General features: G+C 40.6%; 1 protein-coding gene across 1 annotated transcript in view; it reads left to right on the plus strand.

Annotated features, from left to right (window-relative positions):
- Window positions 1–16,518, plus strand: part of insc (INSC spindle orientation adaptor protein) — a 37,257-nt gene that overhangs the window by 15,305 nt on the left and 5,434 nt on the right. The window contains exons 3-7 of the mRNA XM_077568664.1: window positions 7,920–8,301; window positions 8,384–8,436; window positions 8,664–8,787; window positions 8,869–8,982; window positions 14,174–14,299. Coding sequence (XP_077424790.1) covers window positions 7,920–8,301; window positions 8,384–8,436; window positions 8,664–8,787; window positions 8,869–8,982; window positions 14,174–14,299 — 799 coding nt within the window. The remainder of the gene's footprint in view (window positions 1–7,919; window positions 8,302–8,383; window positions 8,437–8,663; window positions 8,788–8,868; window positions 8,983–14,173; window positions 14,300–16,518) is intronic.

Genomic DNA, 16,518 nt, shown 5'->3' on the forward strand with positions numbered 1-16,518 from the left:
TAAGTGGGGATGGACTTTTGGGCAAAATGGCAGCTTTTGTGTGCACACACACATTTTCATTCAAAAAATAAAATATTAAACTCAAATCCAGTACCGTATATCAGGCCCGGTTTTTCATTTTGTATTAGATCTGAGCCACAAAAATCTAAATGTTAAAGAGCCATAAAAAACAAAACGTTTTTTAGGTTAGATTAAAACAAATACAAAAATAATTATCACTTTTTTGTTCTTTTAAAATAAAAAATATTACCCAATGGTTATATGTATGGCAAGGCATCAAACATTTCCAGTGGACACGTGAGACAGCATAACAGTTAAAATAATTCTAAATTCTATTATCAGTACTAACTTAACATACCACCTGCATTCTGCATGTATAGAGTCCATTGAAAATGGAAAAATTAACCATACATGGATTGTGTACCTTCAGTTTGACAAGATTAGAGTAGTGCCGGGGGTGGAGACCTTATCCACACATGTGCAAATACACTTGCGACCTCAAAACATCTGTGTCATCGCAAACCAAAACTTAGACCACTTGTGGCTTTAAAAATTCCTGTTTTTGGATAAACTATCAGCCAGGGATTTACTGAATCACCATCAGGATAGGGATGTTTTGGACCAGAGAGCGTGAGAGCAAACGCGCGTTGAGACAATTTCTTGTAAGCAGACATGTAGTGTCCAAATAAAAGCAGGAGAAACGAGAGACAATCACATTCACAACAGACCGAGCGTGAAAGCCGGCTAAATTGACTGTATGCAGTTTCCTGGCTTCACTTGAAAGGTCAGCCTACAACATCTGGCAGTCATATGTCTGTCATGGCTCGCCACGAGGACCGAATTGGACCAGTCAGAGGGCACGGTATCCAGTTACCACGTAGACGTAAACTTAGGGCGGGACAAAATCAAAGCCAAACTTGTACTCTGTGTTTAGACGTACCATTAGTAACATGTGCTTTTACCATCTTCAATGGCTCATATGTCTCATACACAGGCCAACGGATGGCAGAGATGCTGCCCGGGGGATTTAAGCGCATTATAGTGAATCCAGCTGGAGAATCTTTGGATTCTGTGAATGCAGCTGCAATCTGTTACAGAATATGAATGTGGAACTAGGTGCAGTAAATGAATCTGCGTCTAGATACAGTGGATTTTGCTATGGCGATATGGCACTAAATGCAGCATAAAGAACAACCCAAGTGGGATAAGCGGGTTAATTGGTCTATTTCTGCAATCAAATCCACTGTGCTTTTCCTTTTGGCAGAGGTCTCCATAAAGGGACAGTTCCAATCTTGGGCAAAGCCTTATGTAGGTCCAACTTGTTACCCACCAGAGATGGGAAATGTGGTTTTAGCCACAGGTGCTTCTACTCAATCGGCAGGTAAACGAGTTTGTGAATAAATCTGCACCTGAATATTGTCAATGCAGTTGCTACATCAGTGCAGAGATGTCGCTGTCCTTCGAGTTCCACCCCAATCAAGTGTGTGGATCAGTTTAGTGACCTTGTGGTAGAGTATCTGCCCTGAGACTGGGAGGTCGTGGGTTCAATCCCAGGCCGGGATAATACCGAAGACTATAAAAATGGGACCCATTCACATCCCTGCTTGACAGTCAACATTAACCCCATAGGCGTTATTGTGACCCGTTTTTGGCTTTTTGTTGGTTCTGACCAAGCCATTTCAAAATAAAATACTGCCCACGGGTTAAGGCTTGGAATCACCAAATGATTCCTGAGCGCAACCCCTGCTGCTCACCGCATCCTCAGGGCATGGGTCAAATGCGGAGAACGAATTTTCGCCCCACTTAGTTGGGCGTGACAATCAGTGGTACTTTAACTTTAGAGGACTCCCGGTTAGCTTGCGAGCTAGCTGGCTAGCTCCTCTCGTCATGCCGTGGAAAGCCCCGCGACAACCCGGTAGGATTTATTCCAGCCACTAGAGGCTTTTAAGCGGATATGTATTTACGGCTCAAACGTAGGGATGGTGGGATGTGAAAGCATTCCCCAAAAATGTGTGCTTATGGATATTTGATTGACTGTTGACAGTTTGGTGGGGTGTAGCTTCAACGCATTCAACAAACGTGCATTAGACATCTATTATTCTTCTCAAAATTTACAAGACATTTATTTTCAATTCAGAGGAACTTTAATTCCCTTTCTCATTAAACTGACTGTCTTCTTTTTGGATATATCCTGGTTTCTCCCCCTTTAGTCCAAACCAAACCCACAAGGATGTGTGTGTGTGTGTGTGTGTATTTTTTTCTGCCCACATTTCCACTTGGACTGCCATGCCGGACGCTCTTCTTCCGTACGTGGTCTTTTGCGGATGTGAAATTTGGCGCCATGAAAAACATATCCGACACATAAAGAGTAGCGAGGTGCTTACTTTGTCCTCTTTTAACAAATTACTTTTGAGAGTTTTAAACCGCTGCAGTGAAGACTTAAAAAAAAAGAAAGACAAATGTAGACTACTGCCACTTGATAGTATGGAGATGTCGTGCCTCTAACAGAGGGGCAGAATGTAAGATTCTGGGTTCTATTGTGTGCACTGGGTTTGACTTAATGACTGACATAACCACACCGCCAGCTACGGGCCTGGCATGCACACTACTCTGCTTATAGTAACAGCATTTACCATGTTATTCACATACATCAGCTTCATCCATGGGTATTTTTATTGATTGATTCTCCCTTTAGTGATGTCTCACTCTCAAGACTCACAAGGCCACGTACACAAGCGTGGGATTATGCCTCACATACTGTAAGTTTATGAGTGATTGTTTTGACAACGCAGCTGGCCGCAGCTCCCGTTTTAACTTTGCTTCTAAAATAAAATAAAACGAAGGACAAACTAGTTTCCCAAGGAATTATTTCACTATTGCAGAAATTCCACCACAATGTTATTAGCTGTAGGAATTCCTCTGGGACCAACTGGGACGCTTTAGTAATTTATCACCTCAAGTGTCTTCTACCAGTAGCTCTTGATGGTTTTGATTCCATACTTGATGTGAAAAGGTCACAAAACTATTTTCCTTGACAGAAGAAAAGTCCATACATCCTCTGAATTCATGTAAACGAGCACGAATGGCTTCCAAAAGCGTCATGCAAAGCATAGGTGTCAAACCCAAGGCTCGGAGGCCTGGTTTGGTCCTTATTGTCTCCAACGGAACTTTCCTCTACAATTTTCCTAGACTTTGGTTCGAAACTATCTATAAAGTTATCATAATCAAATCAGCTGCATACTGGAATTAATAGTTTGCTCAGCCTGATGTATGCGCTTAACTTTAGCAGATGGTGAAATGCCCCTTGTGAGGCCAAAAACATCAAATATGTTCTTTATCAGTGTTAAAGCCTCGTGAGGCAGAAAACTCACAAAAATTTAGTGCAGTTCAGCTTTTGGCTAGCAGACGTGATGGCTAGTCATAAGTATTTGTTCTTGGAGCGCAGCATAAACACAACTTCCAGTAGCACTACACAGCCTTTGCTGTATTGTTGAGATGAAAACAATAACTGAGGGCAACCATAACCATGAAAACAAATTTGACACACCTACTATAAGGCAAAGTCTCTTTAATTTGAAGTATCAGTTGGAACTTTGTTGCAAACAACAGTAGGGAGTTGGGCTGTGCAAAAACATATGTTCATCATCCAGTAGATACAAAGCAAAGCTGGCTCAACCTGCACTCATGATCTATGAAGCGTTCTTTTTTTCCCAACTCAAATCATCTGAGGCCTTTAAGCAAGTTTCAAATATGACTGTTTTGGGCGACCACACCCCTCCCTCAGTCGCAAATTAGTTCCAGCTGTGCTTTAATCGCCATACTTGAGCGACAACATCTGCTCTGCTGCACACCTGCGCGTATGCCGCAGGCTAAACTCCGCCACGTCGGCCGACAGAACTTCTGGCTCAGAGACGGATGGCCGTGGTGTGTTTTCATGCAACCTTGCCGTTTTTAGCCACAAATGCCCCGACTCATACAGTTTGAGGACGTTTGTCACACAAATTCCCCTCTTGTTGCTGAGTGAGGATTTCCCAAGAGACTGTCAGGAGGAGATGCCTCAATCGTGTCAACGTTCTGTCAGCAGTATCGCCTCCCTCTAGTTAAAAAATACACTAGTTTGTTGACTTTGCAAAGTGCAAAGAAGAAGAAAGGAGCTTAGGCTTTGAGACGAGTCCACAGTCTTGGACCACTCAAATCAGCTGAGATTGATCCCTGCCATGACATGACCCTGAACACGATTAAGCAGTATAGAAAATGGATGATTGGACTAAATGTGTAACAACACACAGTTGTTACTCAACGCTCTGTCACCAAGGCGTCGGTAATCAATTTAGTGCTCACTCTCGTGTGCCAGAGTTCTGGAGAAGGAAACATCATGAGACTGAGCAATGATTCATTGTCAGGAACAACAGCATGAGCGCAAATGCTTAAAAAAATGAATCAGTACCAAGTTTTTGTTTTCCCCCCCAAACAGAAAGTCCGTACATAATGGGGTCTTTACTTGAAATTTGGACACGTTCTATTGTCCAGAACGTCCTGTTAAAGTGAACAGGAACATCTAAAAGACTTAGTTCAACAATCCATTGATTCATTATAACAGTGGTCCCCAACCACCGGGCGGCACCAACCATAACCCCTGCGGTTTGCTGGTGAATACATCGGAACGGAGCAATTAATGCTTATTTAACCCTGGAGAACCCACGGGGTCAAATTTGGCCCCTATAAATTCTAAAGACCTTTTTTTTTTCCAGTAGTGATTTTGTCCCTGTGTTCTTGTTTCCATTGGCCAAAGTGTGTTTGTACATTCAAAATCCAGTTCTAAAATGCAACAAATAAAACAAAAATATTATATTGTTCAATGTAGCTGTGTATTTGATTGATTATTTTCTTAAATTCTAAATAGTTTACTGACAGTTTTTGTTAATCTGATTTTTCGAAATGATACCCCAAAAATCCCAAAAGGGTCAAATTTCGCCCTAATCCTAAATTAGGGAATAAAGGGTTAAAATTGAAAAAAACATATATTTTGGTGTTCAGTGAATTTATAGCAGTCATTTAATGTATAATTCATAATTTTCCAAAGAAGAAAAGGGTTCTTGGGCTCTCCAGGGTTAAGGTTGTGTGAGCAAAGACCGCCCATCAGAAACCCAGAGACAGGATGCTGCCTGAGTCGAGGGGAGTCCACGATGCCTGGAAAAGTGTTTAACAGTTTAAACTTGCCAAAGACTGATCATTTGCATTTCAACTCAACCCAATATCAGGTGCGAAAATGAAATCAACCCGGGAACTATCCACCTTGGGAGGTAGTGTCAGAGCCGGGATATTTCATTTAACACCTGAGACACACTTCTCTTGCTCTGTTGGGTTGAACATGATTGTCGCTGTCTGTCAACGATGTTATTTTAAGTCACAGCTCGAATTTGGCCCCTATAAATTCTGCTACTCAAATAACAAAGACCTTTTTTCTTTTTTTACAAATTGAACTTCAAAAGTCCAGAGTGCCACTTCTGACCCCTGCACGGGGCCATCTAGTGGATGAATATTGCACTTACATGAGCCAGAGTGGTGGTGACAAGATGGCTGGCAACATGCTCTTTTGTTGAGCTGGAAATCAATCCAAACAAAACCATCTTCTCAGCAAACCATCAGATGGTAAAATTGTGTTTTTTTTGTTAATCTATTTCATATCATGTTGCAGAATGCCTAGGAGTATGTTTTATATATATATATATTTTGATAAATTAGCAACTCTGAGCTAGTTAAAAAAAAAAGGGTTAAAATTGAAAAAATATATTTTGGTGTTCAGTGAACTTATAGCAGTCATTTAATGTATAATTCATAATTTTCCAAAGAAAAAAAGGGTTCTTGGGTTCTCCAGGGTTAATGATGTTCAAAGTAGCGAGTGGCTGACTTCCTCCCCCCTTTGAGGTAGAGGACCAATATTAATACAGGATGACGTAGCTCCTTCTCCGGGCCCCGCATGCAAATATTTGTCATGTTTGTCCAACTAAAATGCACCGCTTCCCCTCCTTTGGAAAACAGACCTATTATTATCCTCATCATTGTCGATTTGCGGCCGGTGAGGCGAGTAAATCCAGCCAGGCTCATTCTTACACGATGATGTTATATCATGTGTGGAAAAATGGTTTGGAAATGGCTCCTTTGGCGCTCCCGGACCAGCTTGCTTAAGGTGTCGCTAAGTGGTTAATTGTGTGAAATGATGCCAAAGTGAGCGAATGTGCGGCTTTCCCCCTCGTCGGACACGAGTGCTCATCAGGCTGTCTGAGTGTGAGTCACTCGTCGCGTTCATCGAGGGCTTTGCTGACATTTTCCAAAATTGACAATTCTTCTCTCAGTGGAAGAATTCATGTTGTTACAACTTTGAATTATGCATCCATGTTATGATGTTATTATCACTATTCATGAATTGTTGACATTTTTAATTTTCTAGGTCTCAGTTTTGATCTGATCTGAGGTTGAATTCCAAATGATGCCACCTCTGAGGTTCCACTAAAGGAATTAATGTTTCCTGCGTTTGAGCCCTCGGTGGCGGTCTGATTGGCTCAGGGACCGCCATGAGGTGGGTTTGTTGGCGTGGAGGTACGGTTCACCGCTTACTGCGCTGAATGAGACCTTTGCGTGACCCAAACAAAAGCCCACATTGATTTGCTTTCATAAACCGCTGGCTGCTATTGAGTTTGTTAGTGGATCAGACAGAAATGGAGCTGTGGCTTTTTTAATGACTTTGTCCTGTGTAGCTGAAACCCAATACCTGGCCTCGCAAACGTCATCCGTCCAGACAGTTCGCCAATGGAAAATGTGTGTTTGGCGCGCACGCACCTTCACAATCCTCAACCTCCGCTTTCGGTGTGGCCAACTACAGATGGCGCCCGGGGAACAAAATTAGAGATGTTGTAGGCATTGAGCTTGGAGGACTCCCCAAGTGCCTGCACTCTAGATTGCCTTCTTAAGCTGCAGTTCATTAGGCAGGTATTGACGTGTTTGCCAGCTCAGACACTCGGCACTACTAGATTTTTTCAAATAGTAAACAAAAATCTGAGGGGGTTAACAGGTACATGCAGTCCACAAGCCAGATGCTGTTTCTTTTTTTCTTCTTCTTCTTCTTTCTGGAGAGCTCAGTATTGTTCATTTGGTAATTTTACCGATTTGACATGTCATCTTCATTGCTCTCCTTTTTTTGTTTTTATTTTTGTTTTTTTGTATGTGGGTGAGTATGTGTGCGTGCGTGCGAGTGTGTGTGTATTCATTAGTTCACCTAAAACCTATTAAAAAATCTCATACCGTTCACCTAAACCGAATATTTCCAGCCAGAGTCGTGAGGCCGTCAGGAGACCCGAGGAAGGACCAAAGAAAGATGCTGTTTCTAATGACGATTAGTAGAAGTTGGTGGGGAAGCCAAAAATTGTACTCAAGTAAGAGAGGCGTTACTTCAAAATAATATTACTCAAGTAAAAGTAAAAAGTAGTCATAGAAAAAAGCTCAAGTACAAAGAAAAAAGTATTCGCTGAATGTCACCAGGTAGACAAAAACAAAATGATGTGCAAATGCTGGCATCTTCAAATCATAAATCGTGGTGGGTGAGCTGGAAGCCTTCCAAGCTGACTTTGGGTGAGAGGCAAGGCACTCCTTGAAGTGAAGATGCTTATCAGTCAACAACCATTTGCATCCAGTATGAGGAATTCCATGTCTTTAAGGAACAAATGATGCAAGTTTTTGGGGTGTGGGAGTACGCCGGAGTACCCGCAGAAAAACCACGCAAACGCGGGAGAAGGCCTGAAGCCAAAATCTATAAAGCACATGTGCTAGCCACAATTTCACCGTCTGCCATGATATTTTTGAAAATGAGATTTCAGTGGTTCGACTTGGACTAAATGCGGGTCACTTTGTCCATTCGGCAGCAGTCGCATGCAGTGCCTGCAGGTGGACTCGGTCCAGCGCTGGATGGAAGACCTGCGTCACATGACCGAAGTGGAGTGCATGTGCGTGCTCCAGGCCAAACCCATTGAGGTGGAGGACGATTCCCAGCAGGCCGAGCTGATCGTGTCTGCCGGGGCGGGGGCAGGGGCGGTGGCGGTGGGGGACCACGTGGCCCGCAACAACCTGCAGACGCTTCTTCGCCGGGCCCTCGTGGTCAGCACCGAGCTGGGTAAAATGTTCCAGCGGCTGGAGAAGGGACGCTGGCAGAGGGTCCACAGTACGGCGGTGCGTGCAAACTGCCACGTGCGCTCCCTGGTGCACGAGTACAGCGCAGCGCGCAACACGCCGCCGGAAATGCAGAAGGTGATCAACATGTTGGGCTTTTTTTGCACATTCAACGGGTGATGTCAGGTCACTCATCCATGTGCTTTTGCTTCTGTTTCAGTTTGAGACGTCTCTCCTGGAGAAGTGCATGGAGCTGACGAATATCACAGAAAGGTACAACATCAAGTCACTGCCAGACAGGATGGGTTCAGTTCCGTATGACTGACTGCCAACCAGTCCAGGGGCATTGAAGAGAGCTCCCTGCAAGCTCTAAAAATGATCTTACATTATGCGGAAATGACACCTTTTCAGCTGGTTAACTTTCCAGTAGACTGACGATTCCATGTGTGTATCCATGTTTTGGCCAGATCATGTCTATTTATCGCCACTTTTAACCACAGGTGCCTTCACACCGAGGACGAGTTCTTCCTGAAGTCCATGCGGGATGCCATCCACGAAATCCTGACTGATGTCAGCGATTCATTCAGCAACATGATTGACATGGCATTAGCCAATGAGATCCAAGTACTGTATATCTTTTTGTCCTTTACAGATGAATGACTTTTGGCTTGATTTTCACGTCAGATTTTCGGTCTGTTCTTGCAGGTTCTGATCAAGCAAATTGAATCTTCAGACAACGTTCACACCATCGGCAGTGCCATCAGCAACCTGCTCTCCCTCACCCAGGATGGGCCGCAGCTCTGCAGCATCATTGCCAAGGTAGTGAGGAGGAAATTGTTGACATTTCAGTTGAAATCTGTGATCACTAGTAGACCTGAGCTATCTTGGCCATCTTGTATCAGGAACTATTCCAAATCATACACAGCCATGCCCATTTCAGCTAATACTGCAAACCACGACGGATGCCAGCATACTGCCGTAGAATACAAACAAACTTGCTCAATATTTGTGATAAACTAACAATGTGTGGTCAATACTGAGGACATTAAGGCCACTGACTCTATTTTGCTACATGGGACAAAGTGATAGCCAATCAGGTAATAAGATGAGGACCAAGTTGTTGAATTGAATATTTATGCCAAATGCTAGGGGTGGGAATCTCACGATTCGATTCCAATTTTTGGGTGTGCGATTCGATATAGAATCGATTTTCGATTAAGAAGATTTTTGATTGACAATGATTTTTGCTTCAATTTATAGATGTTCAAGGACTCGTAATGATCTACTCCAGTCTGACTCGCTAATGCTAATTAGTGCGCTACTCGCGGCACTTTTATCAATCAAAAGAACGGCTCCACGCTGCAAAAAAACTACTTTTATTGGAATAACTTGATCGTGACTTTTTCCTTCTACTCTCTAATGTGGCTACAACTTTAACAACTGTATTAGACTGCGTGGAACCACACTGCCCCTAAGTGGCCAAATCGGGTACAACATGAACAGCGCTCCCAATAAAGGCACACACAAACAAGGGGAAGACAGTATAAAATAATTTAAATAAAATCGATTTTGGGACATTTGAAATCGATTCTGAATCGTACTAAATGAGAATCGCCATTCTTATGAGAATCGATTTTTTGGCACAGCCCTACCTAATGCCCTCCAAGTCTTACCACAACCGGTCAGTCCAGATTGCCAGTGGGCAGATGGTTAAGTGAGCATTCGTTGTCGATGTTAAGTTTATCATTGTGTTCGGTGTCTTTAACAATCTACGTGTGTGCCTTGCCTTTATGTAAGAGACTGTTTAACTGCAGGATCAGGCAAGCGGATCAGACAGCAAGTCTCAATCGGGCCATTAGTTAGCCGGCCACTTCCAGGACACACACACGTACACAGATTGTAAGATCAATACTGTCAGTTCCCATTAGCACAGAGCGTTGATCACGTGGCTTGGTCGCATCTACCTATCAATCCGCCCTACCTAACAGAAGGGTGGAGAGTGGGAGGCTGTTTTCCAGTAGCCGCTAATGATTGGCTGCCATTAAATGACAACCTGCCACCTCACACACACACATATATAGAAAAGCACACACATTGCACAACGAAGTGCGTAATTTCTGGCTAGTGTCCAAATTCCTCCAATCCTCATGATCATTTTCCGCAGAGTGCGTTACTTATCTTCTTTTTTTCCCCCTTTCTCCTGATAAATGCGATTAGATTTTTAAATGCTGGGAAGCAGAACTAATATTTCCTCTGTGGTGACACACGGTTTATTCTGTACATATATAGTAGTGAATAACAGTGTGACATAAACTGATGAGTCAGTCTGTGCACATCAAGCAGACTTGTGTGATTTAAAAATGTATATTTTGTAAGAATTATTTTTTTTTTATTTCACCCCTAAACTTGAAAAACTTACAAGGACGGAGTGGTTTGACATGGTAAGATAAACAGTGGTTGACCTACCTTTTCACTTTTACAGCCATTAGGAAAATTAAAATATGACTAAAAACTTTCACTTTTTGTTTTTTCGTTTTATTTTTTCTAATGATTTTAGGATGATGTGAATGTTTTTACGTGTAAACCTAATATTAATGGTTAACTTAATTTTACCCATTTTATGACAGTTAAGAATGTTAAAATGCAACTTAAAACTTGTTTGTTGTTGTTTTGTTTTTAACTGATCTTATTAACTTGTTTGTTTTATAAACATTACGAATGTTTAAATGGATTGTAAAGTTTTCATTTATAGTTTCTAAAGATTCAAACCTTCATTCAAACTCAAATGCATTGTACTCACTGAAAGTCAATGTTCATGGTGGTCCATTCGTCCAGATTAGCCACGACAATCCAGTCCCCCAAAAGTCGTACTATTGGTGTTTTATTTGTTTTTAACCGTGAGAATGGCCCTCTTTAAACATATTTCACAAGCGTAGTCAAAATCCATCCACCCATTCAGAAATGTTGCCTTAAAAACGTTTGCCAATGGATATTTATAAACTAGTCAGCTATTTAGCTAGCCAGCTGTTGGCCATTAGCCCCTAGCATCCAATCAAAGGATGCGAACATGATGACATCATAACACCTTGCTTCAATAATTCGACTGTGATATTATTCACTCCCTGTTGATTCTTGTGGCCTCGAATGAGGTCTTACCTGGCAACCCGCACTGCGGCTGTAATCTGATTGGATAAGAGCGTCGTAAACAATAGCGGGAGAGCCATCTCACAATCCAGGAGAGAGCAATCAAATCAAGAAAATGCAGCAATAAATACGTATATTTAAAGCGTAAAAACGACATATTTGAGGTATACGAACAAGTAAGCACAGTTTTATTTTCATTGGCGCAATAACAAGGAAGCCAGACATTCATGAATAATTCATTTTATGTTTAGGAAGTTGCTCCTGGTTCCTGCTATTGCCAAAGGGGCACTTTAGCTTAGACACTCTTACTTTTTCTTACTGTTTTTCTTAAAAGTTGATTCCTCTGGCCCATTCTTTCTAAACTGCTCAGATAGTTTGTCCTGACCATGACAGGAAGTCAGACACACACAGAAGATGGGAATTGCTACCAAAACAACACAGTAGGATTTTTTTGTATCTAATGTAAAATATTCAAGTAAATGCATATCATTGGCACTTTTGTGTACATTTACCTCATTAACTCACTTGCTCCCAAAAACGTATAAAAACGTTCTATTTTAAAAATTGCCATGGTCCCAAAGACGTTTTAAAAAATTTATTTATTTATTTATTTATTATTTATTTTTAATGCTAGAGCATACAGAAGACTTTGATGCAGCTTCTGACCCGAAGAGGTTGCTTAAATAAATGGTAGTTAGGACAAAAAACGGTCAGCAGGTTGCAGCAGAGTATAAGAGCTCAACCAGGGCCATGTTGCAAAAAGCTCTTTCCCCCACTATTTTAAACAGATTCGTGCATAATGATGAATCTTAGGTATATTCTAATGCTAATTGCTGCAAAATGAAAACTGATACTTTTTTTCCTGATGAAAGAAGAGACTCTAATCTTTATTTTGCTAGGTTCCATGTTTTTATAGCAATAGAACACAATATTACATGCAAAATCAGTCAAAGTCCAATAAAACACAGAGAGCGAAGGGGGTTGCTTCAATGAAAATGGCTGGAAGTGAATGAGTTAAGAGCAGTAACAGAAGACCTGGCATCATTGTGTACTGGCAAAAATGCCGGCCTTTACAAAGAGTGTAAACGGGGCACTGTCACCCCAGGCTCTCACACTACTCATACAATGTCTATCAGGAGTAAACACACTATAAAAACGGTCTATAAACAAGTGTTGATCTGGTGCTTTGTGTGCAATGGAGTGCAAATTACAGAATTACACGCCGCATTGTTTAGTTTGTGCAAATGTGCTGCAGTGGAGAGGCAATTTTTAGCCTTGTATGTGATGATGTCTGGGTGAAGTCTGTTAAAACGATGGCAAAGTTGCTCGACGACGTGTGAAAAAGCAAAGCGGAACGAAAAAATGAATCGTTACTGCATATATATATATATATATATATATATATAGCATATAACCAATACCATGGTACTTTCAAGGGAGACTCTAATTAAAACCCTGGAGAACCCACGGGGTCAAATTCGGCCCCTATAAATTCTGCTATTCAAATAACAAAGACTTTTTTTTTTTTTACAAATTGAACTTCAAAAGTTCAGAGTGCCACTTCTGACCCCTGCATGGGGCCATCTAGTGGATGAATATTGCGCTTACATGAGCCAGAGTGGTGGTGACAAGATGGCTAAAATGCAACAAATAAAACAAAAAAAGTTATATTGTTCAATGTAGCTGTGTATTTGATTGATTATTTTCTTAAATTCTAAATAGTTTACTGACAGTTTTTGTTATTGTGATTTTTCGAAATGATACCCCTAAATCCCAAAGGGTCAAATTTCGCCCTAATCCTAAATTAGGGAATAAATTGAAAAAAAACATTGAAAAAACATATATTTTGGTGTTCAGTGAACTTATAGCAGTCATTTAATGTATAATTCATAATTTTCAAAAGAAGAAAAGGGTTTTTGGGTTCTTGGGGACTTGACTTAATTTCTATTCAAACAAAAGGCGATCTTCCAAATTAAAAGATAAACCAAAACTAGAACCAAAACATGAACCAAAACATGGGGGAAAAAAACAAGGCAAAAACGAGCAGCATGACATGGGGAAAAACAATGAGCAACAGTTTTTGTTTGTTTTCCGCAAAGCCAGACCTCGTCCCACAATGCACTGTGATTACAAAACATACTGAAATGGACAGAGAGTCAAATGGAGCTATGGTAAATAGAAACTATAATCAAGGCCTATGGAAACATAAAAGTTGAGGAAAGCATTATTTTGAGAGCGCCAGCAGCCCAATGCAGAGCCACGTCAACAGAAGGTCCCGAAATGACCCATCACTGACAACAAAACATTGAAATCCGTCACTCTGGATAAATATTGCATATTTCATGAGCTGAAAACACCGAGAAGATGATGAGAATCTAAAAAAAAAAAATGTATCAGCCACATGTGTATGTAAAACACACTTCCAGGTAATCATCTGTGTGCAAATAGGTGGAATTACCTGGTGGAAGGACAGCCATTATCCTAATAAGGCCATTAGAGCAGTCGTGTGTTGTTCACAAGGTGGAGTGGCCAATCACGCTGCCCTCCACACCCTGACCGCTTTTTCCTGTTTGGATGATTGGACAGCCTGGGTCCTGGGAAGCTCACAGTCGGAATGTTTGTTGGACATGAGGGAAAAAAATACAGATTTTGTTTTTGAAGATGAGGCAGGTCGCTCGTGGAACCTTGAGCCGAACACACCAGTACTTCTTGGACCTTGATCTTCTAGACAAAAAAAAGACTCTTACGTTTTTTTCCCCCTCTGTTTCTCTGCCTTTTTGTGTGAACCTTCCAAATGAAATGGTTTAGTGGTCTAAAAAGTGAAATGTTCATAACGTTCAATCAAACAGCTTTGCATGTCCGGCAGGAAGGAGCGGTGGTGTCACTGTTCAAGATCTGCCGGCAGGATCGATTTCAAGGCCTGTATGCTCACGCTCTGAGGACCGTGGCCTCCATCTGCTGTGTGGAGGAGGGCATCAAGCAGCTAGACAAGGTACCCACGCACCCACCCACTCTCATGAGGGTTCTTGCTTTGATATTGATTGCTACTCTTAATGCCAAGGAACTGCTGTACTAATAATATCATTCAAATTCAGTATAGATCTGATTAAAATCAATCCCAGTTAATCACCAAACTATGCTTTTGTACACTTGCAAGTTTGACACTGTTAATTTGCATTTATACAAAGTCTATTATGCTTGACATACTGGTACTTTAATACTTTTCCTGCCTTATTATTATTATTATTATTATTATAGTTTATAAAAAAAAATGCTGCAAGTGATGATCAGCTTACACTTGAGCATTTTGAAAATGTAAGAGTGAGGCGGAAAAAGGAAGCTTTCAGGCGTGAAAAGTCTTTAAAAGCAAAGTCCGCTCCCGATGAGTGAGGCGTTCCTCGGGGGAGAGTCCGTCAGTTGCGTCCGCTCAGCCTCGACAAACACAACTGTCGCTGCGGAGGGCGCTGGTGCTGTGCAGGTGCTGTTTATCAGCCGATACGCTGCTTGCTTTCATCCCCTAATGGGACTTTATGTAATCACAACATGGAGCATGATGGCTAACAAAATTTGGGAGCAGACAGGATGATTGACAGATTTAGTAATAATAATAATAATAATAATAGTAATATTTGCTGTACATGATGTACATGCATTATATTCTCATGTTTATATTTTAAATATGAAGTACTGCCCTGTAATTTTCAATTCAGTACTTTGCCTCCTCTCTATAATGCAGTCAGTGCAGTTATGTGAGGTGAACTCCTAGAGGAACACCCTCTTTTCGGGAGCGGGTGCTGCCAGGAAACTCGGATATGATGGTGGGGGGGATTAATGGGGCTTGTTTTTCACGTCATTGCTGCTGACGTCCACAGAGACCAAAATAGGGAAGTGTCCTGTGAATGTGGGCTCGCTGATGCTCATCAGCGGATGAGAGTGACAGGTGCGGATGGATGATGAGAACTTTTAGGGAACTTTTGTTTCCCTAAAGTGATGGTGGTTGCATTAACTTACTAACTATTCATCATTATTATGCATACACGTTACTGTTAGTGTCAATCAAACTGTGATCATCCCTTAAGTAATATATATATATAGAGCGCACTATAGATGAATGGATGTATTAAGTCAGGGGCATTGTATATGCTGTGTTTAGAAAAAAAATATTTTCCATTTTTGTTAATCACTTGGTCAAACAATGCTGTGAAAAATAATGCAAAGTGAAAAAAACAAGCCTAAGGCATATGTCATGTGCAATACTGCCTCCATGTGGATAAAGTCTTGCATTGCATCAACAAAAAAAAAAAAGCTTAGTTTGACTCAAGTGACAAATAAAGGCTCTTTTTGTACAATAACTAATTGTAATATAAAGTGTAAATATATACAGTATTTTTAATGAATTGAATTAAATATAATATATAAAGTATGTATCTAAAGTTATGCAATTAATTACAATTAATTCATTATTAATCATCTTCTTTTTTTTTAAATTGTTTTTATTTAAACAAATTTTCAAATTTTTTTTCATAACACAAATAACTCTCAATATTTATATAATATTTCCATTCATTTATTCCTGGATGGTCTGTATTTTTCCAGTGTTGTAACAATAACTTCTTATAAACTAAAGAAGAAAATGAAAGTTGCCATCCCACTGGATATTTCAATTTTTTTTCACATTTTGAAGTAAGCAAGTCTCTGGTGTGAACAAAAATCTCTGTTTACAGACGATAGAAAGCCAATCCTGAATATCAATCCAGGTTTCATGTATTTTTCCACAATACCAAAATGAATGAATAAGAGAATCCCTTCTTTGACACTTTAAACAAGTAGGAAGGGAAGATGAATCAAATTTATGAATTTTATCCCTGCTATAATAAATTCTTGTCATTAATTAATACTGGATTAATCGAAGATTTTCATTGGTTGTAACTGAATATGTAAGATGTAAACATTCCTTCCATCTTATTTTAGAATCAAAACTTTGTATGTCCCTGTCTCAGCCATCATATATTTTACTTAATAAACCATTGCTATTTTCAGCATTGACGAAGGATTTGTAAAGAACACTTATACATTTCTTCTTCTGATTACTCCGTTTCAAGAGGTACTTTACTGTTGCTGGAACTCCGTTCTTTATATCACAATTTTTAACTGTATGTACTTAAATAATTCAGACACTTTAAGATTTAAATGCATATTTTGATTGATCAA

This window comes from Vanacampus margaritifer, chromosome 6 (assembly GCF_051991255.1).
Source record: "Vanacampus margaritifer isolate UIUO_Vmar chromosome 6, RoL_Vmar_1.0, whole genome shotgun sequence".
NCBI classification, from domain to species: domain Eukaryota; kingdom Metazoa; phylum Chordata; class Actinopteri; order Syngnathiformes; family Syngnathidae; genus Vanacampus; species Vanacampus margaritifer.